We start from the raw sequence: 25,871 nt of genomic DNA on the forward strand, positions 1-25,871 counted from the left end.
GGGCTAGAATCCGGTCCATAGCCCTCTGGAAGGTGGCTGGGGTTCCTTGTAGTCAAAACGGCAACCAGTAATATTGAAAGCACCTATCAGGTGTAGAAAAGGCCATCTTCTCCTTGGCACTTGGGGACAAGAGAATCTGCCAGTACCCCTTCATTAGGTCCAGAGTGGTGTATCTGGCTGACCCTAGCCTCTTGATGAGCTCATCCACCCGTGGCATTGGATACGCGTCAAACTTAGACACCTCATTCAGCTTCCTCTAATCATTACAGAAGCACCACTCTCCATCGGCACAAGGACAATAGGGCTGGACCAACCGATTTTTGACTCCTTGATAATGCCCAGGCCCAACAGTCTCCTCACCTCCTTGGAGATCACCTCACGGCGGGCTTCAGGAATCCGAAATGGCTTCTGATTCACCCTCACATGTGGTTCAGTCAGAATTTCGAGCTCTACAATCTGCGTACAACCTGGTAGCTCCATAAACAAGTCTCGCTTCCACTGAAGCAGCTCACAGCATTGTTGTTTCTGGGCCGGTGACAGTGTCTCTGCCACTGTGACATCCTCGACCCTGGCTTCAAGACTGGCCTCTAGGCATGGTGCTTCTACCGGATTCCTGTCTTGGTATGGTTTCAGCAGGTTAATGTGGTACACTTGGTATGGTTTCCATCTCCCTGGTTGGTGGACCTTGTAGTTGACGTCACTCAACTTCACAACCACCTCGTATAGCCCTCGCCACTTGGTCAGGAATTTACTTTCCACGGTGGGAACCAACACCCGGTCTCCAGGGTTAAACTGTCTCAGCCTCGTGGCTCGATTATAGACCCTCGCCTGGGCTGCTTGTCCCTTTCACAATCGGCATCACCCTTGCGATCCGGTCCTGCATTTGGCCACATAACGCTCCGGTGGGGTGTAGCTTCTGCCTCCCAGGTCTCCTTTGCAACATCTAGAAGTCCACAGGGGTGTCGTCCATACAACGGCTCGAATGGTTATAATCCCATAGAGGACTGAGGAACTTCCCTGATAGAGAACAACAGGTATGGCAATAGGCAATCCCAGTCTCGGCCATCCCTTTCCACGACCTTCTTAAGCATGGACTTCAATGTCTTGTTGAATCTCTCCACCAGGCCATCCATTTGCGGATGGCACACCGACGTTCACAGTTGTGCAACCTGAAGAGCCTTACACAACTCCCTCATCACTTTGGACATAAACGGTGTGCCTTGGTCAATCAGAATCTCTTTTGGCAGGCCCGTCCTAGAAAAAATATGGACTCTCTCGGGTTATGCTCCTGGAGGAGGAGTTTCTAAGGGGTACTGCCTCCGGGTACCATGTTGCATAGTTCATCACCACTAGAATGTATTGGTGCCCTCTGGCGGACTTAAACAGGGGCCCCACAAGGTCCATGGCAATCCTGTCAAATGGGACCTCTATAACAGGCAATGGCACTAGGGGACTTTGGAAATGGGACATGGGAGCTGTAAACTGCCAAGTAGGGCAGGATCGGCAATAGTTAACGACCTCCCAGTGACACCCAGGCCAGTAGAACCTCCTAATGACCCACTCTTGTGTTTGGTCAACTCCCAGATGTCCACCCAAGATATGGGAATGGGCCAGGTCTAATACCCTATGCCTATAGGGACCCGGTACTAATAACTGACTGCTCTACCACTTCTTCTCTTAGCTAAGTGACTCGATACAGCAGCTCTCTATTTAATGCAAAATGTGAACACCTGGTTTCAGCCCCCAGCTCTTGGGCAACCCCATTTATCACGGTCACATTTTCCAACGTCCCTTTAAGGGTAAGATCCAGCATTTGCACAGTCCCAAGATTTCCACCAGAAACCCCCAGTTCTGGAATCTCGGCCTCACTGGTCACCGCCTTGTCCTCATTACCAGCCAGGACACACATGGAGAACTCATCCAGCTCCAACTGCAATGGGGTTTCCTCAGGATTGAGCTGGCTTCGGTCTGGGACCCTTGGTATCTCCGACTTCTTCCAAAAGTCCCAGAACAGGCTAAATTCCGGCAATATTATCACCGGGTGTAGCAAGCCCTTAACCACCCCGACCTCATGTGACTCAACCCCAGAGTTAGTTTTTATAGTCACTCTGGCAACGGGATAGTCCTTGGCGTCCCCATGGATACAGCGGACACCCACATTTTTCCCTACGACCAACCTGTGGAGGAGCGTGGCCCTTATCAGGGTCACCAAGCTCCCTGAGTCTAACAGTCCTGACACCAGCACTCCGATTATGGTCACAGGACATGACTGTGACCCCTCTCTGGGCTGATTGTTCACACTGTAGGCAGGATATGCATAGTAGGAGCAGTGCCTTCCTAGACTGCAGTCCATCTCTACTGGGAACAAGCGACAACAGGCGGCTATATGTCTTGGACCACAACATCTCCAGCAAAGCAAGTCTCTCACCGTGGCCTTTGACAACCCCTCAGCGACCCCTGGGGATCTAGGACTCCCCCCAGTGGTGGCTCTACTACCCCTCTTTTGGGGCTTAGGTTCCCTCTGGGTACCCCAGTATGGGGATACCCTTCCCCTTGGTTTCCTTGGGAACCTTTCGACCACCTGGATTCGTTCCACTAAGCCCACCAATTTGTCCGCATTTTGGGGATCTCCCTTGGCAACCCAGGTCTGCACCGGCCTAGGAAGGAAGCGCACAAAATTGTCCGTGGCAACCCGCTCGACCATCTGGGCAGAAGTGGAGGACTCGGCTGCAGCCATTTTTGCACCAGATACAGTAGGTTAAACATATGGGACCGAGGCGGTTTATGCCAACAATATGCCCAGTGGTGAACCCTTTGTGCTCTCACTGACAAAGTCACTAGTGATGAGCAAGTATACTCATTACTCGAGATTTCCCGAGCATGCTCAGGTGATCTCCGAGTATTTGGATGTGCTCGGAGATTTAGTTTCTGTCACTGTAGCTGCATGATTTGCGGCTGCTAGCCAGCCTGAATACATGTGGGGATTGCCTGTTTGTTAGGAAATCCCCACATGTATTCAGGCTGTCTAGCTGCCGCAAATCATGCAGCTAGGGAGACAGAAACTAAATCTCCGAGCACATCCAAATACTCGGAGATCACCCAAGCATGCTCGGGAAATCTCGAGTAACGAGTAAATTCGCTCATCACTAATAGTCACTCCTGCGTGTGCCAAAATTTCAGTTTTTAACTTTGCACACTCTTGCGCATTCTACAATTCCAGATCATAATAGGCCTTCTGGGGCTCACCAGTCAAATAGGGGGCCAGCACCTACGCCCACTGCTCTGGTGGTAGCTTCTCACGCTCCTCCACCCGCTCAAATACAGTCAGAAATGCCTCCACATCATCACCCGGGGTCATTTTTTTGCATAGCTCATCTTACCACCTTCCGGACATACGTGTCGTTGCCTGGACTTGGGGAGGGAGCTGCTGGTCTTCCACGAATCGCCTCTGCCAACAAGTCAATCTGATGCTGCTGCTACTTATGCTGTTTCTGCATCTGCTGCATAAGCAGCTTACTTGTCTCTTGCTGAGCCATCTGTTGCTGCTGTAATTGCTGTTGGTGCTGTTGCTGCTGTGCTTGTAGCAGATGTTTCAGTAGGTCCCCCATCTTGCCTAACATCGTACACTGGCTTGTGGCCATCCCACGTGTTCACTGGAAATGCTGCCCGCATTCTCCACCACCTGTGGTAGGTCGGCTCACTTGGCTGTACACGGAGGTAGACACGGTTACACTGCGACTTTAAGAACTTCCTTGGGTTTATTTGTAGGCAGTATAAACCCAGGTGTGGTAAAGACAATACATCCCCTTTGGGCAAAACAGGAAAACAAAACAAAATGGTGGCAGGACAAACACAGTCCTTCTGTGAGCGGGGTTCCTCCCGCTCACAGCTAGCAGAACACACACTCTTCAGTTTCTCAAGTCCATGCACCACTCTCCTGCAATGGTTGGCAAGACTTTCTTTTCCTGAAATTCTGTGCCCTTTTTCGCCACACATACCTTTAATCATTGTGGCCAAAAAGTTCTATTTTAACCTCATCAGTCCACAGGACTTGTTTCCAAAATGCATCAGGCTTATTTAGATGCAGTAATGGGCGAACCTCTGGATGTTCGAGTCTGGCCGAACAGTTAAAAAAAAGTTTGATTTGGGTAAAAGAACAGTACATGATCATGGACCCCATTCACTTGAACGGGGGGCCCAAACATTGCGTGTTTGCCTCACTGTCATGCTAAAGCTGACAGCTGATGATTGGAGCCCGCAGCTGTACATTTTACCTGGCAGGTTATCAAAAATACAAAAAATTACTTATTTAGAGCACAGGCATCGGCTGGGGAATACTTCCATCAGCAGATGCCTGCTCTCGCTGTTATTAGCAGTAGCAGGCGTAGGCTGATGGGGGCAGTAGTCCCATCAGGTGATGCCAGTGACCGGAGGTAAAATTTTTACCTCCGATCACAGCTGCGGGCTCACGCTGTCAAATTTGATCGACTTGGGAACCACGGTTCTCTGACCGGAGGTAATGATTTTACCGCCAATCAGAGGCAGTATTTGCTGTGTTGTCATGTAGATGACAGTGTGAGAAACACCAGGTGTTCAGGGTGCTGAACCCGAACAGTAACACAGACTTTCTGGTGAAGTCCATGTTTGGGGTCTGAACCCGAACTGTTATGAATGGGTCACCGAGGAGGATAGCAGGACCAGGCTAAGCCACCAGAAAACCAGAGAGGTTGGTAACTAAGCGGATTGCAGAACCCTGATCCTAACCACACAACTAGCAGTAGTCGTGGAGCGTACCTACGATGCCCTAGACGCCTCGGCACAGCCAGAGAACTAACTCAGCCTAAAGCAAGAAAGGTGAAATCTAAACTGCCCCGGAGCAGACCCCAAAGGAATAGACAGCCCACAAACATATAGTCGACGAGACAAGATGAAAACACAAACGCAGGCAGAAAAACAGAATGGGCAAATGATGGGGCCCAAACTGACTAGACAGGACAGGAAAGGAAAGACACTGTCTGCAATCACGCAAAAACCCTGAAAAATCCAACACATCTGACACAAAAAAAAACACTGAAGTCACACGACTTCACCCCCACTATATCAGCACTCTGGTATATACTGAAAGCAAAGCAAAAAGAGACCAATATAACAGGGGACAGAACAAACTGACACAAGCAGTAACATATGGGTGGTGATCCAGCACAGCCCCAGCAGGAGCAAGCTGACCCGCACAAAGCAGAGAAAGACAAAACCAGATCAAATGCAAAAAGATTAGCAAATGAACCACTTAGCTGAACCATGCAGAAACAGAGCAGGAGACATCAGACATCAGACCTCAGAAGGCACAGGAAGAAAATCACCAGCAGGGATTGAAGGAAGTCAGCAGTCTTAAATACATCAGTCAGAAACCCCAGATCTCCAATCGTCATCATCATTATCAGGTGGCAAGCCTCTGTCAATCTGACCAGCTCCACTACCTCCAGTAACCACCAGAGGGAGCCCAGAAAGAGAACTCGCAACACCTCTGTCAATCTGACCAGCTCCACTACCTTCAGTAACCACCAGATGGAGCCCAGAAAGAGAATTCACAACACCGAACTGTAAGTGTTCGGTACGGACTCTGAACTTTACTGTTCGGGTTCGCCCATCTCTATTTAGATGTTCTTTTACATACTACTGATACTGAATTTTATTGTGAGGATGCAGGAGAGGTTTTCTTCTGGTGACTCTTCCATGAAGGTCATATTTGTGCAGGTGTCTCTGAACAGTAGAACAATGTACAACACTTCTTGAGTCTGCTAAATCTTTCTGAAGGTCTTTTGCAGTCAAGTGAGGTTCTGATTTACCTCTCTAGGAATCCTACAAGCAGTGCACACTGAAATCTACTTGGTCTTCTAGACCTTTTCTTGATCTCCACTGTTCCTGTTAACTGCCATATCCTAATTACATTTCGAATTGAGGCAAGGGCAACTTGAAAATGCTTTGCTATCTTTTTATAGCCTTCTCCTGCTTGTGGGCTTCCACCATTTTCATTTTCAAAATGCTAGAGAGCTGCTTAGAAGAACCCATGACTGCTGTTTTTTGGCACAAGGTTAGAGGAGCCGGGGTTTTTATAAAGCAGTGAAATTTGCATCACCTGGCTTTTCCTAAAGATAATGGTGAGCAAGCCATAATCCTAATATGCTAATTAAGGACTGAAACTTTGGTCAAAGTTATCTGAGCACACAAATTTCAAAGGCTGACCAAACTTTTGCTTTGGCTCACCTTACTTTTTGTAATTTTTAAAATGTAAAAAAATGACTATATTTTGTTTGCCTAAAATACTAAGGAAAGGTGTCATTTTTAACTTTAGCCCTTTTAGAGATCATTTCATCTTCAACTTGCTTAACTGTTCACAATAACAGTAATTTTTAACAGGCATGCTCAATCTTTTACATGCCACTGTAAACAGAAGTTTTGAGATTGTGAGCGGTGGAGCAAGGAAGCGTTATTGGAACTTTTTAGGCCTATGGATCACTGGTATATCTGGAGGAGGAAGAATAAAAGCAGAAAAAGCACACACTTTGCCTACAAGCGGTAGCATAGCGGTATCTTGGTGATGCTCTGGGGTGGCTTTCTTCCTCTAGTACTGTAAAAGTATAGCATGTGGAGACAACATGGTTTAAATCAAGTGTAAGGAAATCATAGGATAAAACATCATGCTTTCTATGAGGAAGCTGAAGTTTGGGCATCAATGGACTTTCCAACAGGATAATGGTTCTAAGCAAACCTCAAATTACATTAAGACTGGGTTTCAACAGTCCTGGAAGATTTTGTCCCTTACATGAATTGCTTATTACAGATTAGAAGAAAAATGATGTCTTATGAACTGTAGGACCTATTTAAATTAAAAAACAAACAAACATGAATGTATTTCTCGTGAATGGCTAATCACTCAAAAAATACTCAAAGATTTATATGTGGATCCAACACTATACATCATATGGAGTCGGCAAAATGCTGGATTCAACATGCATAATTCTTTGCTTCCCTAGAGACAAGAACAGTAAGGTTTGAGGCCTAATCATTAACTCTTTCTGTGCTACAAAATTTTCAGTTAAAAAAATGTATGGAAAATGGTTAGTAACACGGATTATTTTCTCACCTCTTTCTCTCATAGTTACATCATTCTTTTGTGTTTTATTGTGGACAGGTTCCAAACTGGGCTCTGATAATGCAATTCTATGGTCAAAAGGATATGTCTTGGAGCGGTAATGATTCCAGGACCTCTGCATAGATGAAAATGAATGAAAAAGAAAATAAAAATCACTGTTTCAATACAGATTCTCTTTAAACGCAAGGACCAAACTGACTCTGTCTGGCAGCCCAATAGAGAACAAATGGAACAGAAATGTACATGTTTGATATCTGGCCCATGCAGATGGGGTTCTGCAGAGCTTAGTTCTTGGGACCAGTGTGGGGTTCAGCGGTGGAAGCCTCAGTAATCATCAATATGTTATCTCCTATGCTTTTGGTAGGGGATAATTTTTATACATTTTAACCCCTTCACGACCTTTGATGCCACGTAGGCGTCATGAAAAGTCGTGACAATACGACCCATGACGCCTATGTGGCGTCATGAATTGATTGCCCCCCTGCGGGTCGGGTGACCGGGGTCACTGAAAGGTCACCCGACCAGCACACAAAGGACCCTTCAGAGTTAACACCTGGGGGCGTGGTTTAGCCCCCACGAGCCTACGATCGCTCTGATTGGCTGTTAAAAGTGAAACTGCCAATCAGAGCGATTGTAATATTTCACCAATGAAAATTGGTGAAATATTACAATCCAGCCATGGCCGATGCTGAAATAGCATTGGACATGGCTGGAGACCGAGACCCGACCCCCCCCACACACCGACTGACGGCACCGATCGGCTGCCGCCATCGTCTGACGGCACCGATCGGCAGCCGCCGTCATAATCTGCCCCCCCGCCTTCCGATCATCCCCTCTCACCCTCCGATCACTCCCTCTCACCCTCCTTTGTGCCTCCGACCTCCCACTATCCATCCCGGTGTCCCGCCGTCCAGCGTCATGGGCGCCGCCATCTTGGAAGATGGCGGGCGCCTGCGCAGTGAGCCGAATCGAATCTGCAACGCTGCAGATTCATTCATTTATTTTGATCACTATGATAAACTTTCATAGTGATCAAAATAAAAAAAAAGTAAATCACCGCCCCCCTTATCACCCCCATAGGTAGGGACAAATAATAAAATAAAAAAAAAATATATTTTTTTATTTTTCCATTAGGGCTAGGGTTAGGGCTAGAGTTAGGGCTAGGGTTAGGGTTGGACTTAGGGTTAGGGTTGGACTTAGGGTTAGGGTTGGACTTAGGGTTAGGGTTGGACTTAGGGATGGGATTAGGGTTAGGGTTGGGGTTGGGATTACGGTTAGGCTTGTGGTTAGGGTTAGAGTTGGGATTTCGTTAGGGGTGTGCTGGGATTAGGGTTGTGGTTAGGGTTATGATTAGGGTTGGGATTAGGGTTAGGGGTGTGTTAGGGTTGGAGATAGAATTGAGGGGTTTCCACTGTTTAGGCACATCACGGGGTCTCCAAACGCGACATGGAGCCACCATTTATTCCAGCCAATTTTGCGTTCAAAAAGTCAAACGGTGCTCCCTCCATTTCGAGCCCAAACAGTGGTGTACCCCCACTTATGGGGTATCAGCGTACTCAGGAAAAATTGCACAACAACTTTGGGGGTCTAATTTCTTTTGTTACCCTTGGGAAAATAAAAAATGGGGGCTAAAATAATTATTTTTGTGGAAAAAAAATGATTTTTTATTTTCACGGTTCTGCGTTATAAACTTCTGTGAAGCACTTGGGGGTTCAACGTGCTCACCACACATCTAGATTAGTTCCTTGAGTGGTCTAGTTTCCAAAATGGGGTCACTTGTGGGGGGTTTCCACTGTTTAGGTACATCAGGGGCTCTGCAAACGTAACATGATGCCCACAGACCATTCCATCAAGTCGGCATTTCAAAACGTCACTACTTCCCTTCCAAGCCCCAACGTGTGCCCAAACAGTGGTTCCCCCCCCACTTATGGGGTACCAGCGTACTCAGGACAAGCTGGCCAACAACTTTTGGGGTCCAATTTATCCTGTTACCCTTGTGAAAATAAAAAATAGCAGGCTAAAAAAATATTTTTTGAGGAAAAAAAACATTTTTATTTTCACGGCTCTGCGTTATAAACTTCTGTGAAGCACCTGGGGGTTCAAAGTGCTCACTATGCATCTAGATAAGTTCCTTAGGGGGTCTAGTTTCCAAAATGGGGTCATTGTGGGGGAGCTCCAAAGTTTACGCACACAGGGGCTCTGCAAACACGACATGGTGTCCGCTAACTATTGGAGCTAATTTTCCATTCAAAAAGTCAAATGACGCTCCTTCCCTTCTGAGCCATGCCGTGCGCTCAAACAGTGGTCCCCCCCCCAAATATGGGGTACCAGCGTACTCAGGACAAACTGGACAACAACTTTTGGGGTCCAATTTATCCTGTTACCCTTGGGAAAATAAAAAATCGCGGGCTAAAAAAAATCATTTTTGAAAAAAAATATTCTTTTATTTTCATGGCTCTGAGTTTATAAACTTCTGTGAAGCACTTGGGGGTTCAGAGTGCTCACTACACATCTAGATAAGCTCCTTGGGGGTTCTAGTTTCCAAAATGGGGTCACTTGTGGGGGTTTCTACTGTTTAGGCACACAGGGGCTCTGCAAACGCAACATGACGCCCGCAGAACATTCCATCAAAGTCTGCATTCCAAAATGGCGCTCCTTCCCTTCTGAGCTCTCCCGTGCTCCCAAACAGTGGTTCCCCCCCACATATGGGGTATCGGTGTACTCAGGACAAATTGCACAACAACTTTTGTGGTTCAATTTCTCCTGTTAGCCTTGTGAAAATAAAAAATAGTGGGCTAAAAAATCATTTTTGAGCAAAAAAAAATGATTTTTTATTTTCACTGCTCTGCGTTATAAACTTCTGTGAAGCACTTGGGGGTTCAAAGTGCTCACCACACATCTAGATAAGTTCCTTCGGGGGTCTAGTTTCCAAAATGGGGTCACTTGTGGGGGAGCTCCAATGTTTAGGCACACAGGGGCTCGCCAAATGTGACATGGTGCCTGCTAACGATTGGAGCTAATTTTCCAATCAAAAAGTCAAATGGCGCTCCTTCCCTTCCGGGCCCTGCCGTGCGCCCAAACAGTGGTTTATGACCACATATGAGATATCGATGTACTCAGGAGAAATTGCCCAACAAATTTTAGGATCCATTTTATCCTGTTGCCCATGTGAAAATGAAAAAACTGAGGCTAAATAAACTTTTTCTGAAAAAAAAAGAACTTTTTTGTTTTTTACGGATCAATTTGTGAAGCACCTGGGGTTCAAAGTGCTCACTATGCATCTAGATAAGTTCTTTGGAGGGTCTAGTTTCCAAAATGGGGTCATTTGTGGGGGAGCTCCAATGTTTTCACAAATAAACGCAAAAATTATTGACCTAAATTTACCACTAACATGAAGCCCAATATGTCACGAAAAAACAATCTCGGAATCGCTAGGATGCGTTGAAGCGTTCCTGAGTTATTACCTCATAAAGGGACATTGGTCAGAATTGCAAAAAATGGCCAGGTCATTAAGGTCAAAATAGGCTGGGTCATGAAGGGGTTAATATTAGTACTATCTTTTTAAAGGGGCTAACCAGCCTTAGGGTAGAAGTCCGGTGCCGATAGTGTGCACAGCCTCGCTCAATGCAAGTGAATTGAGTGACGTGGGACAAATCTAGTCGAACTGTAGCTGGAAGTATGCAAATTGCCAGCTCCAAGCACAGAAGAATCCTGACAGTGCACACTGTGCACGCTGTGAGGATTCAAAAGTCTGCAGTCATATGGAGTGACTGGAGACTTGTACACTTAGCCGGACAACCTTTTTAAATGGTTCTATAGTGCTTAGAAAATATCATCAACCCTTCTTGGACTTAAGGGTTTACATACTGATAATCAGAAAATGACTTCTTAATTTCAGAGTGAAACAAATATTCACACTAAATTTATTTATTATTCATTTGTTGCTACAAGGGTGCGCCCATTAAAACTTAGTCAGTTTTTTTTTTTGTTTTGCTGCAAAATCTTTAAGCAAAAACAGTGCAGCCAAAAACATAGAAACTTTTGAGCTTTTTCTATCTAAGAGCAAATTTTTCTTTACAGTTTAAGGATCGCTTTGAGGAGGACCTTTTACCAAATTTTTCATGTTGAACTGGACAAACTATTTAAAAGTGACTGCAGAGTGGAATAAAAAGTGTTTTTTTTGTCGCTCTCTGTTGCAGATATGTTAGCAATCAAATATTTGGCAAAGAAGTCTGAAGCTTATTAACCCCAGTTAATATTTCCACACTTCTGTGCTGTGTAATATATCTTCAGTACTTATTTAGACTGCACTTTCTATGTATTCTAGTCATGTGACTCTGATGACATCATCACATGCCCTTCTGCACTTCTATGTTATTGCTTGCTTATAATTAGTCAGCATCATACAGGAGGCGAAGTTAAAGATAAAAAGATTTCATTCCACTCTGCAGTTACTATTTGAACGTGTGTCCAGTCAACTTGAAATATGAGAAAAATGAATATATTATCTAACTGACTTCTCCTTCTTGCTGGATCTACTACTACCGCTCATATAGTGTAGTAATTTATTTTTAAAAAAGCTATGCTAAACAAAACCACTATTTTTAAGGGTTTTTCCGAGATCGGGATATTGACTAACTGTTAAAGTAAACAATCAATATAAGATAAGTGGCAACCTAATGAACTACACTTATCAGGTCCTTGAAGGGACCACAGCACTTGTCCAAGTGCTACAACCTCTTCAATGTTCCTTGTTGCTCTATCTAGCTTGAAGACCACTGCTTCACATCAGCATTACAAGGTATTGCAACATTGTCCCATTGAAGCGAGGCATACAATGCTGCAATATTCTGCACTTCTGCAATGCTGTAGATGATGCGTAGAAAATTTGAATAATTGGCTATCAATATTGTGATTATTAAATGCCCCTTTAGAGGCACTACTGTATACATCCATATATGTTTTTGCACTTGATTGGTACTCTGAAAAAACGACCATACCTGACAACTCTGTGTGACAGATGTCTTTGAATTGGGAGGAGATCTTACTCGTTTATCGCCTGACTCATCAGTCCAAAGATGTCGTCTCCTGAAAAACTCCTGCTCTCTTGGGGAATGTCTCTCTTGTTCTTTGCTCCAGAAGGGATTGTCCTGGCGACAAGAAGTGGTATTGTGGCGATTTCTCAAAGTTTCGTGAAATTCAAGTCTTTTGTCATACTTCTCTTCATAGTTCTCAATACTTAGTTTTTGCCGAACTGGGGACTTTCCATTTCTAAAAACCATGGTTAAACTGGATGAAGACCATCAGTGTGATATTATTTACTAAATGAAGACTTCAACCTAAAAGAAGAAAATGGCAATGATCAGTGTATAGTATATCCATACAGAAATATAACAGTTATGTAACTATCAATCTTTACTAAGATTAGTATTTTTTATTTCACTAACATTAAAGGATCTGTATATAATGAAATCATGCCAGTTATGATGGATTCTGTTGGATTACCTTAACTTATTATGAGGACCATCAATTTTCTGGTGTTTTTGAAGACAAAAATAGTGCAGCAGATTGTGTCACTGTGAGGGAGGTACAGGGCGGTAGTCGTGGCTGATAGCATTTGCGTTAGCGCCCCCTGCCCTCCCGTCACATATACGTACTGGCCATAACACTGCATACCTGTGGCTTCTTCCCCCATCGCTGTCAGGGTCCTCTGTCAGTTTCTGGAGTTCTCAGCAGCCCGCTTTATGACAAAATGGGCCACAGTCCAATTCGACTTTCAAATTGATAACTTTATTGAATCTGGTACACAGCATATTTGTATTCTTTTCCAGCATCCACATCAGGTTTCACAACGTGCAACTCCTTCTCTTTCCCCGTACTAAGCTTGCTACCGGGACAGACCGTACCTTTCGATCCTACAGTGTCCTCACTGTTCAGCCTTACTTCGGTAGGGGACTCCCTTAGCCGTTTTGCCCCAGTCCTGAGGGCATTAGCCCACACAATAAGCTGCCAAATATTGAGAGACCTGCCTGTACTGCTTATTCTTCCCCGGCAACTGCAGTCCCACTAATACTTCACTGCTAGCACTATTCCTGTTGCTCCCTCTGGTGAAATCCTGGCCATGAACACCAAAAGGCTGGACACTAATCTTTGGCAACATTACGTGACATGGTGTTGCCCAGGGCTAGTTAGCCCAAGTGAGCGGCACGGGCGCCCTGGCCCCAATTGACTTCTATAAGGAAGTCCTTACTACCTTATCAACCGTTCCCCTTCTATTTTAACTATTTACACTACTATTCCTACACTAAAATGTACCCCCATCTTGTGACCAAACCTGGGTACTACACTCACCCTATCAATATCATGACATTACACATAAATATACAGTATATATATATTATATAGATATATAACATTGCTCAGATATATGTATACTCTATACAAAACTTTGCACATGGGATAAAGAAAACCTTATTAAAGGGGAGGGAACATATATATACAGTAACCGGGACATAACTTAAGGGGTTAAAGACTTTACAACCCCTTACATCATTATCATAAAAATAATAGCGCAATCACATTAAATTCTCATAAACCTTAAAACAAATGTGAATTTACAGTGAAAAAAAAACAGCATCCTCCCATAGGTTTTGTTTGATAGTTGTTCCGCTCCACTGAAGTAGAGAACCCATATAAAGTAGTAATGAAAATTATTCAACCCCCATTGCAAATTAGATTTATTATAACATTTAGAAACTTTCTGTTGCTTGCAAACCAAAGTAAAATGATTTAAGTAGCTCAACAAAACTAATATAACAAGTGGTTTGTCCAACAACACTACTAACTAATATAACAAGTGGCTTCTCTAAATACAACACTACTACTACTGCAGTCTCTGAATTACTCTACCCCTACACAACAAGCGTCTTTAGAATTTAGTAGAGCCCCTTTGGCTGTTATGAGCTGATGCAAACTTGATACCTAGGCAGACACCATCTTCTGACAGCGTTTCTGAGGAATCTTAGCCCATTCCTCTTGAGCCATATAGTTGATCTATAGGCCTGAAAAGCTCTGGTTTTGTTTCATCATTATACAGTACAGAATCCACAAATTACTGTGGCTTATTTATATAGTTTTCAGCATATTGAATCTGACAATCTTGTGCTTTTGGATCAGCTGAGCTGTATGTCTTTGAGTCCTGGCATAGAGCCCTTTAGCATTTAGTATGCAGGTACTTCTCACAAAATTAGAATATAATCAAAAAGTTAATTTATATCAGTTCTTCAATACAAAAAGTGAAACTCATTTTTATACAGAGTCATTACAGAGTGATGTATTTCAAGTGTTTATTTCTGTTAATGTTGATGATTGTGGCTTACAGCCAATGAAAACCCAAAAGTCATTATCTCAGTAAATTAGAATTAACAATAAAGACCTACAAAGGCTTCCTAAGCGATTAAAAAGGTCAATTTAGTCTGCTTCAGTAGGCTCCACAATCATGTCACAAAAGGTCATTGCTAAAGAAGTTGGCTGTTCATAGTTCTGTATCCAAGCATATTAATGGAAAGTTGAGTGAAAGGCAAAAGTGTGGTAAAAAAAGGTGCACAAGCAACCGGGATAACTGCAGCCTTGAAAGGATTGTTAAGAAAAGGCCATTCAAAAATTTGGAGGAGATTCACAAGGAGTGGACTACTGCTGGAGTCACTGCTTCAAGAGCCACAACACACAGACATATCCAAGACATGGGCTACAAGTGTCACATTCCTTGTGTCCAATAGACAATGCCAGAAGCGTCTTACTTGGGCCAAGGAGAAAAAGAACTGGACGGTTGCTCAGTGGTCCAAGGTGTTGTTTTCAGATGAAAGCAAATTTTGAATTTCGTTTGGAAATCAAGGTCCCAGAGTCTGGAGGAAGAGTGGAGAGGCACACAATCCGAGCTACTTGAGGTCTAGTGTGAAGTTTCCACAATCAGTGATGGTTTGGGGAGCCATGTCATCTACTGGTGTAGGTCCACTGTGTTTTATCAAGATCAATGTCAGGACAGCCGTCTACCAAGAAATTTTAGAGCACTTCATGCTTTCCTCTGCCGACAAGCATTTTGAAGATGGAAATTTCATTCTCCAGCAGGACTTGGCAACTGTCCACACTGCCAAAAGTACCAATATCTGGTTTAAAAACAACAGTATCACTGTGCTTGATAGGCCAGCAAACTCACCAGATCTTAACATCACAGAGAAGCACCTGTACATCTTACTTTGCAAGCTGAAACCCCAATGCCTGCTGTCACTAAATCTTGCTGCAGTCATTAGAAGACTTTGGACCACCTGCCTCCTCATAAACCTAGTAGCTAGTGTCAGCTGGTCATAGCTTCCACTTCCTTGTCCAGGTACTCTTGTCAGTGTTCCTTTCACTTTTAACTTCATGAACTCTGCTTGCACCTGTATCTCTAGGAATAGTCAATGTTTTTCCAATCTTATTTAGTCCTTTTACTTATTTGCCCAAGGCAATGATCTGGAGGCCATTGCCCATAAGAAACAGGCTAAGATTCCTCAGAAATGCTGTCAGAAGCTGGTGTCTGTCTATGCATTACATTTACAGCAGGTCATAACAGCCAAATGTGCGAAAGTGACATTGGCTTTGGGGGCAGGGTTGGTCTTTGCGTTTTTTGCTTACCTGATTCTCTCCTTACATTACACATTGACTGTGTGCTCTCTTGCCAACTAATCACTTCTCATCAGAGTCGGTGAGGGAGAGCACTGTCACTGTGAAGTAAAAAGAATTTTACACATTGATAAGATCAACTGACACATGCTCAGTAGAGCAGAGACTAGCTCAGCCTTTGAAATGAATGTCTCTGATGATGCATCATTTCGGTGTGAGGACAGAGACTGCAGGAGTCACCGCAGCCTCTGCCCCCTCATGACATCTCATTTGAGTATCCCAAAATGCACTGGGAATTCTTAAACAAAGCGTTATCAAACATTAAGTTGGTAAAAAAAATACAAATAAAGCAGTTAGATATAGTAGAGAGGGAAAGGTAAAGACATTTAATTAAAGTGTATTAGAAAAGCGATTAGATTATTACATTAAATAGACATTTAGGATTAAATAAATATTAGTTTCCAACCACCCCTTTATTAACCTGCAGATATGGGGTTAATCTGCAGGTTAATAGCATTCTGAAGGTGTCTGGCCATCGCACTAAAAGCGTGAAAGAAACTTTCTCCCTCAGATCTGCAGTCAAAATCCACTCACCCAGCCAACCAGACCTCATACTTTACACTGATGATGGGTAAAACCCCAAATGAGCTGAACACAAATGGCAATTCTGCTTTGGCTTTATAGCCTCATGTGGCAAAACTCTTTGAAGGGAGCCTATCAAAACAATCCTCCTTCTTTCCAAACTGATTAAATGGCCATGTTCCGCTCTATAAAATAATGCTATCTACACTTACTGTATACTGAGTAAGGTTTAAGTGCTCTGGCAGTGGCAAAGCACTTCTCAAATCTCTGCCTCCCTGCCTCTATTACTCAACAAACCCCATGTTCCTCTGCTTGTTTAATAGCTCATTGACTGCGTAGATGAGCCAGTACATTTTCAGGCAAGCAGAGAAAGGTAGGGCTTGGAAGAAAGAGAGCTAGGGACAATATTGAATTTTAGGATTGCTACCACCTATACATGGTAGTAGGGACCTTGCCCTGCTTTCTTTCTCTGTTAAGAGGCTATTTAAAAGAAATGGAGATGGTGCTGAGCATCTGCATATTTCACTATTTCTTTTGTATGAATGACGAAAGACATAGTGCACTATGGGGCCCCAGCCTTGATACAGATGTGGAAGAGTGTCAAAATATGACATTCATGTTATTTTCTGTAAATATTTCACAACTGTGCCATCCTGGAGGGTGTAATTAAGTGTCTACCGGGTCTTCACTAGGGCCTATGATGGTGAGGATTTGCTTGTCTGCCTTTACACATCAGGTACCATTCCAGGGCAGTACCCGGGACTGAAGCAGCTGACTGGAGGGCCAGAGGTGCAGGTAAGAGGCACAGGAGGATGAGAAAAAAGCATAGTCAGACAGTCTGGCAGCACAGGTTCACAATACAAAGCCGGAGTCACAGATGGAGAAGTCAAATTGAGCGCAAATCAGTTTAGGTTGATAACGGGAGACAGAATACAGAGATATGCATAAATGAATGTTAGTAGGCTAGGAACCAACGTTCAGGCGAGGAGTGGTGGGAGGAGGTGCCTAATATTGACCCTGATGACACAGGATAGGCCAGGAAACCTAATCTCTGCAGGACACAGCTGGGTTTAATTCCTCCAGAGACCGGCTACAGCCCCCTAAAGCCAAATGGAAAGCACATGCAGATGCAGGAGTCCAGAGGAGTTCTACACGAGGGAAACTCAACGAGTCGATCCGACATGAGAAGCCGCATGGTGACCACAGTGAGTAGGGCGGCGCCGATGAGGCATGCAATATACCTCCGTGACATGAGTCTAACCCTTTAAGAGAAAATAAAAAAAATTATAAACTATATTTTTATGTGTAATCGATGGCACTTTCCAATAACAATGAGGAGAAAGCATATCAACAAAAGTATACTGATACCACATAGCTCCTAGCTTTTTGTACTTTTACTTTTTGGAACTCTTGGTTCATTGTGAGACAGATCTATTTTTTATACATATCTACATTATTTTTTTTTATTTAATAATAAAGTCTATAGTAGATTTTTTCAGGATTCCAAGTGCATGTGCAAGTGTTGTTTTTTCCAGGCGGAGTAAACCAATAAGGTTTAAAGTGGAAACATTTAAACATTGCACCCACTAACTTGAATGGGTGATGAAAAAATGCTGCAAATACGCAGGTATCATTTTTTCTGTGTATTTGCTGCAGAAAAGTCAAGGACAGCAGGATGTGACCTCACATTCAGCTTTGCTACATCTAGATGACAGGCTGCATGGTTGCCTGATGCGACGATACAGCCTGTCATCCAGCATTCACTTGAATGGGGGACCTGAACATCCAGTGTTTGCCAAGCTGTCATGTGCAAGACAGCTCGGCAAACACTGCTTCTGATTGGCAGTAAAATCATCACCGCCGGTCAGACAGGCCCGGTTCCCACGCTGTCAAACTACAGCATGAGCCAGCAGCTGTGATTGGAGGTATAAAGTTTACCTCCAGCCACTGGTGTCAGCTGATGGGACTACTGGTCTTATCAGCTGCCGCTAAGAACAGTGAGAGCTGGAGTGGTTGATGGGAATATTCATCAGCCAGCTCCTGCCATGTAAATAAATAATTTAAAAAAACAGTATTTTTGAAAACCAACCAGGCAAAACCTTCAGCTGTCAGCTTCAGCAAGGCTGGTTATTAAAAATAGAAGAGTCCCCACGCCGTATTTTTTAACTATTTAAATGATTTAAAAAACAGTATAGGTCACCCCCATTTTTGACAACCAACCTTGCTAAAGCAGACAGCTTGGGGCTGGTATTCTCAGGCCGGTATGAGGCAATGTAAATTCACTCCCCCAGCTTAAAAATAGCAGCCCACAGCTGCCCCGAAAATACACATCTATTAGATGCACCAATTCTGGCGTTTTGCCTGTCTCTTCCCACTTGCCCTGTAGCGATAGCAAGTAGGGCTCATATTTGTGTGGTTGATGCCACCTTTGTATTGTCAGGTGACATCAAGCCCACAGATTACTAATGGAGAGGCGTCTATAAAACATCCATTCATTTCTAATCATATAGTTACTTGGTAAATAAAGGCACAGTCACAATACAGTCCTTTATTTGAAATAAAACAAAACACTTTTACTTTTTTATTTAAAAATAACAAGCACAGTTATACTCACCCAACACCTAATTCCACTGAATCTTTTGTCTTCTGTAATAAAACAAAAATAAAAAAACAACAATATCACTCACTTCTCCGTTGTTCTTTCCCATGCCGTAATCCATGTCTGGGGGATACACAGTTTTCAACCTAGACAGTGCCAAGATGCGACCATCTAGGCTCAGTACCACTGGTGAATGAACTGCTGCGAGCGCAGCATCAGTGAGTATTGGTGACATCATCAAGGTTACCACAGGTCACTGAGGCTGCGTTACCTGTGGGCTGAATTGTGGTGACCTCTGTGAGATCCCCACTGGAACCTTGAGAAAGTCTCAGAGGCGAGTTCACCAGGAGAATTTCACTGAACTGAATTTGAATTGCGGTGAACTGGCCTCTGCACCGAGCGACTTTCTCACAGTGCTAGAGGAGATCTCACACAGCCTCAGTGACCTGCGGTAACCTCGACAATGTCACCGCTAGTAAATGATGCTGCACTCGTAGCAGCTCATTCACAAGTGGTTTTCAGCTTGAATGGTCGCATCTTGGCACTGTCCAGGTTGAAAACTCTTTATCCCCCAGACATGGCTTACGGCATGGGACAGAACGATGGACAGATGAGATATATTGTTGGTTTTTATTTTAATTTTCTTGCAGGGGACAATGGCATCACTGGAATAGGCAATGCAGTAAGTATGGTTTAATTTAGATTTATTAAAGGAATCTGTTTCATTCTTTCAATTAAAAGTCATTATTCTGAGTGTGTTTTTCTATTCAATATGGAGATGGGGTTTGTATTGGGGGAGTCTTATAGATGCCTCTTCATTACTAACCTTTGGGCTTGATTTCACCTGACAATACAAAGGTGACATCACCCACCCAGCTATTACCACACTTGTCACCGTATCAGGGCAAGTGGGAAGAGCGAGGCTACAGTAAGTGCCAGAAATGGTGCATCTTATAGGTGCACCTTTTCTGGGGTGGCTGAGAGCTGATGATTTTTAGCTTGGGGGGGCAATATCCACGGCACCTTCCTAGGCTATTAATATCAGCCAACAGCTGTCTGAATAGTCTTTGCTTGCTATTAATTATAGGGAGACCAAACAAAATTTTTTGGGCAAATTACTCATTTCAATAGAAAGTAATAGCTGTGTGAGCTGATATTAATAGCCTGAGAAGCTCCTTCCCAGGCTATAAATATCGGCCCCCAGCTTTCTGCTTTCCCTCTGCTGGTTAAGAAAATTATGCGGGAGCCCACGCCATTTTTTTCAGAAAAATAATCTTTTAATAATTAAATACATGTACAGTAAGCTGCACACACACTGTACTAAATGTACATGTCTCTGACATCTATATATCTATTCTATGTGTATATACTGTATATAATCTGTCAGGTCCTGCTGTAATTTTACTGCACTAGGCTGCTGAATTTCCGACTTTTCAAAGATGTGTAAAAATCAGACAGCACTCGCATGGTCCAAGTGCTATGCGATTTTTTTCCAGTCTGATCGTGATCGAGAGGTATGGTTCTACAGGAAGTAGTTGTTTTTTTTTCCTCTAGGGGCACTCAACTTTATTAGAATGCACAAAGAGACACAAGTTAGCCCCAAAAACGCATGAAAACCATGAACCAAAACTGCAACAATAAACATACCAAAACATGAGTTTTTGCTGCAGCTTCTTTCCTGCCAAGAAATCAGGTTTTGTTGCAGAAAAAAACACCCTATGTGAACTTAGCCTAGAGGAGAAGCAGAACTTTCCAGCAAGTACTTGTATTATACTAAATGTGACAATAATCTTTCATTTTCTTCAGATGTGTGTCATGTGGGGTAGGGTGGCAATGCAGAAGTTTATTAATTTTAATTTTTCTACAAAGAAAAATATCCAATCCGGGATACGTTTTGCCCAAATCCTATGTCACGTCTGCCAAAAGCATATGGGAAAACAAGTTATGGTCTGATGCGATCAAGGTTGCACTTTTTTGGCCATAATTCCAAAAGGTTTGTTTGGGGCATAGCCAACACTGCACATCACCAAAAGATCATCATACCCACAGTGAAGATTGGTGGAGGCAGCATAATGCTTTGAGGATTGTTTTTTGGTAGCTAGAACTGGGGGCTTAGTCAGGGCAGAGGGAATTAAGAACAGTTGCAAATATCAGTCAATTTTGCAATAAAACCTTCAGGCTTCTGTATGACAAGCTGAAGAGGAATTTCACCTTTCAGCATAAGAACGATCCTAATCATACCTGCAAAACAACAAAATAATGGCTTCGCCAGAAAATGATCACAGCTTTGCAATTGCTCATTCAGAACCCAAACTTGAGTCCAACTGAAAACCCGTGGGTGACCTGAAGAGGGCGCTGTACACAGGAGATGCCCTCTCAACCTGACTGATTTATAGAGCTACTGCAAGGAAGAGTGGGCACAGATTGCCAATTCTAGATATGCCATGCTGATAGATCCTGATAGACTTCTACCCAAAAAGACTGAATGCTGATTTTAGTTTTTTTTTCGTTTTCCACTCAAAAAGATCCAAGTTTGTTTCTCAATTGAATTGTACAGATTATGGGTGACATTAAAAGGAGGAAAATGTTCTGAAGTAACTCTTCTTGGTATGATTTTTTTCACAGGGTGTATAGACCTTTTATATCTATTGGATAAATTAGCTGGAAGATTCTTTTGAGCATTTTCTTTTGCACACTATCCTAGAACATTTACCATAAATGTACTCTCTCATTCAGCAACTATACCAAAGTTCCTGTGCGGCATGATACAAACACATAACCTGTGAGGACGTATCGCCGCCTTCTAGCATGGGAGAAGTAATTGTAGGAAAACAAGTCCTTACCTTCCTCCTTCTGTCGCTCTGAGGAAGTTTTGACTGAAAACATAAAACAAGCACATACTTCCAAGAACGCAGCAAGTCGCTAGAGCTTTCTGTCAGGAGAAGGTCTCACTACTTTGTGTTATTGTGTCTGCATCCCTGAGACCATAAAGTGTTTTGGGGCTGGTCATGTGCTGTGTGCGAGGCTGGGGATTGGATGCTGACACATAGGTGTAACAGATACATGTCTCCTCTTGTCATATGTTTAGGAGTCTGTCTTCTTTATACAATGCATGTAACTTGCCCATGTTCACTAAGCACCGTTCTGCCATATAACCCCTTAGGGACGTCATCAAAAACCACTGTGTATGTAGACAGAAATCAAAACACTCAATGTCTCTATGTTTAATTTTCATTTATTACAATTTAATCCCTTAAAGATACTGCACATTTTTCATTTTTGCATTTTCATTTTTTATTGCCATTTCCAAAAGTCATAACTTTTTTAGATTTCCATTGACATAGTTGAATGAGAGCTCGTTTACTGCACGATGATTTGTAGTTTTGAATAAGATCATTACATATAATGTAAAGAAAAACAGCAAAAAAATCCAAGTGGGGTTAAAGGCCGCATTCAAACGTTCAGTATTTGGTGAGTTTTTTTACCTCAGTATTTGTAAGCCAGAACCCACAGAGGGTGATAAATACAGAAGTGGTGACGTGTTTCTATTATACTTTTCCTCTGATTGTTCCTCTGCTGATTTTGGCTTACAAATACTGGGGTAAAAAACTGACCAAATACTGAACGTGTGCACATGGCCTAATGGTGAAAATATGCCACAATTCTGCAATTGTTAGGGTGTGTGCACACAACAACTTTTTCAGGTGGATTCCACCTGGAATCTATTTGGAAAAGCGACGCAGAAGTGCTCCATAAAATTAACAATGCATCGAATGGGCTTGACTTTAAGGCTGTGTTCACACACAGCGTTTTTTTCGCGGATTTGCCAAAAAATCCGCTTAAAAAACGCTTAAAAGAAGCTTCCCATTCATTTTAATGCATTTTGCACTTTTTGTGCATATTGATGAGTTTTTTTCCGCGATTAAAACGTTTCGCAGTAAAAAACGCAGAATGCTCATTAATTTTGCGGATTTTTCCGCATTTCTGGCTATTTCTATGTGTCTGGGGCCGCGCGTAAAAAAAATGCATAAAAAACGGCGTGGTTTCTGGGAAGGAGTCCGGTTTTTATGCAGAAATTTTCTGCTTACGTGTGCACATAGCTTAATACCCAATATAATGAAAGTCAGTGGGAAACTCAAGCATTTTTTTCCAGAAGACCCTACCAGGAGGGCTGGGGGGGGCAAGGAAATAGCTGAAATGGATGGAAACAGTGCTCAAATAGAATGGGAACAGCATTGGGAAGGCGCCAAAACGTACCTCTGACTTCCCATGTCGCTGCTGGGAACAATGTTGTCAGAGCATTACTCCACTTTTATGGACTGACAAGAAAACATAACATTTTTTTCCTATAAAATCCATTGTAAAAAACATTCTTTCCTTTGTAATGACTTGTACATAAATAAAAATTATAAAGAGAAAAAAATACGCCTCCTCCCTGGTGGGCCATTTCTCACTGTATTTCACAGTTACCTATGACTACAGTAAATGACATAGTAGAGGGGGAAATAACACTACACCAACGGTATTCTCCAGTAAGGGTATGTTCACACTGCTTGTTTTTGCAGCGTTTATTTGCTGCTTTTTTATGCAAATTTTCAGCTGTTTTTACAGTACCAACAAAGCCTATGAGATTTGCTTTGCAGTGTTTTTTTTACATAGAGCATGCCACTTCTTTCAGCGTTTTTGCAGCGTTTTTCACCCATTGACTGGAATGGATGGTGCAAAAATGCTGCAAATACGCAGGTTGACTTTTTTGCAGTGTATTTCCTGCAGAAAAGTCAAGGACAGCCGGATGTGACCTCACACTCGTCTCTGTTACCTCTAGATGGCAGGTTGAATGATGCGTCCATACAGCCTGTCATCCAGCAGAATGGAAAAAAAACGGGGGGGCCCAATACAGTGTTTGACACGCTGTCATATGTATGACAGCACAGCAAACACTGCTTCTGATCGGCGGGGAAATCATCCCCGCCGGTCAGAGAGCCGTGGTTCCCACGCTGTCAGAAGACAGAGAGTGCGCTCAGCTATGATCGGAGGTATAGAGTTTACCTCTGGTCACTGGTGTCAGCTGATGGGACTACAGCTCCCATCCTTTGACACCTACAGCCGTTAATTACAGTGAGAGCTGGAGCGGCGGATGGGAGTTTTTATCTGCTGCTCCTGCGCTGTAAAATAAATTAAAAAAAAAAAAACAGCTGTTCAGTTCAGGCTGGCAAGGAGCACAGGCTCAGTGACTTCACAGTTAGTCACTGAATCTGCGCCCGCAGCATCTCATTCACCAGTGGTTTTTAGCCGGGACGGTGGCATCTTAACTCCATCCAGGTTGACAACTGTATATCCCCCAGATATGGATTACGGCGTGGGACACAACGATGGATAGGTATGATATATTGTTGCTTTTTTATTTTACTGTTATTGCAGGAGATCAAGGGCTTCATAAATATTAGATGAGGTCATAAGTATGGTTTAATTAAGAATATTAAAGGAGTCATCTGTGTCATTATTTCAAATAAAAGACTTTATTCTGGGTTTCTGTGTTTTCTTACAATGTGACTAAGGGGTTAGTAATGGGGGCGTCTTATTGACGCCTCTCCATTACTAACCTCGGGGCTTGATGTCACCTGACGGTGTTATCAACCACCCCAACTATGCACCTTTTCTGGGGCGGCTGAGAGCTGATGTTTTTAGCCGGGGGGGCCAGTATCCATGGCCCTTTCCTAGGCTATTAATATCAGCCCGCAGCTGTCTGCATAGCCTTTGCTGGTTATTAATTATAGGGGGACCCCACGTCATTTTTTGGGGGGGTCCCCCATTTTAATAGCCAATAAAGGCCAAGTATACAGCTGTGAGCTGATATCAATAGCCTGGGAAGTTCCATGGGTATAACCCCCTTCTCAGGCTATAAACATCTGCCCCCAGTCGCTGGATATCCCTCTGCTGGTTTTGAAAATTGCGCGGGAGCCCAAGCCATTTTTTCCCAAAACATAATCTTTAATAAATTAAATACATGTCCGGTAATTTGCATATACACTGTACTAGTTGTATTTGTCACTGAAATCTATATATCTACCTATTCTGTATGTATTTATTGTGTGTAATCCATATCTTCTGTCGGCTCCTGCTGTGATTATACACTACCCCGGCTGCTGAATTACAGGCTTTTCTTCTCTCTACGCAATATATATATATATACTTATTGTAAGGCAGCGGTAGCACCGTATGCAGTGAAGAGGCAGTGACCCACAAAATTCAAACACAAAAGTATTTTTAATGTGTTGTCTTCACACATAAAAGTCCAAATTCACACAATTGCATATAATTTCAGTGCATATTATCAGTGTTCAGTTCACACCAGTTCATAGTACTCCATAGTACACAGCATCCTTTAGATTGCAGTCAGTACACCCGCTAGTCCTCCTCTGACTAGTTCCCGTGGGTGTCCTGCACCGCTTGTATCACAGTCTCTACTTACAGCCGTACACAGTCCAGGATATTTTCCGGATCGCAGCCGGGCACCATATCCACCTGTTTTGCAATCATTACACATGCCTGTCTTCTGTCAGGAACAGGACATCCACCTCCAGTTCATCTCGGGGCACAGGACTGTCCACATCCGAGACCAGTCACCGTGGACGACTTGCATCTCTGTGTATACCAACTTCTCCACCATTACAGAAGATCGACTCTCCACTCTACTCTCAAGATCACATCTCACCACCTGTGCACTCGACCCGATCCCATCCCACTTCATACCAAACCTCACCACAGTCTTCCTCCCAACCCTAACCCATCTCTTCAACCTATCACTAACAACTGGTGTTTTCCCCTCAAGCTTTAAACATGCCTCCATCACACCTATCCTCAAAAAGCCCTCTC

General features: G+C 43.3%; 1 protein-coding gene across 5 annotated transcripts in view; it reads right to left on the minus strand.

Moving 5' to 3' along the window:
* Window positions 1–25,871, minus strand: part of TRAF3IP3 (TRAF3 interacting protein 3) — a 159,773-nt gene that overhangs the window by 94,615 nt on the left and 39,287 nt on the right. For 2 of the 5 annotated variants that reach the window (XM_073587133.1, XM_073587134.1), the window contains exons 2-3: window positions 12,154–12,492; window positions 7,145–7,268 (exon numbers count right to left, since the gene is read on the minus strand). In XM_073587133.1, the coding sequence (XP_073443234.1) occupies window positions 7,145–7,268; window positions 12,154–12,435 (406 nt within the window). In that variant the 5' untranslated portion in view covers window positions 12,436–12,492. Of the gene's footprint in view, window positions 1–7,144; window positions 7,269–12,153; window positions 12,493–15,826; window positions 15,916–21,838; window positions 22,094–25,871 lie in introns of those variants that run through there. The other 3 variants (XM_073587132.1, XM_073587135.1, XM_073587130.1) reach the window with 3 other exon arrangements.

This window comes from Dendrobates tinctorius, unplaced genomic scaffold (genome assembly GCF_039654945.1).
Source record: "Dendrobates tinctorius isolate UK_male_01 unplaced genomic scaffold, ASM3965494v1 ptg000098l, whole genome shotgun sequence".
Taxonomy (NCBI): domain Eukaryota; kingdom Metazoa; phylum Chordata; class Amphibia; order Anura; family Dendrobatidae; genus Dendrobates; species Dendrobates tinctorius.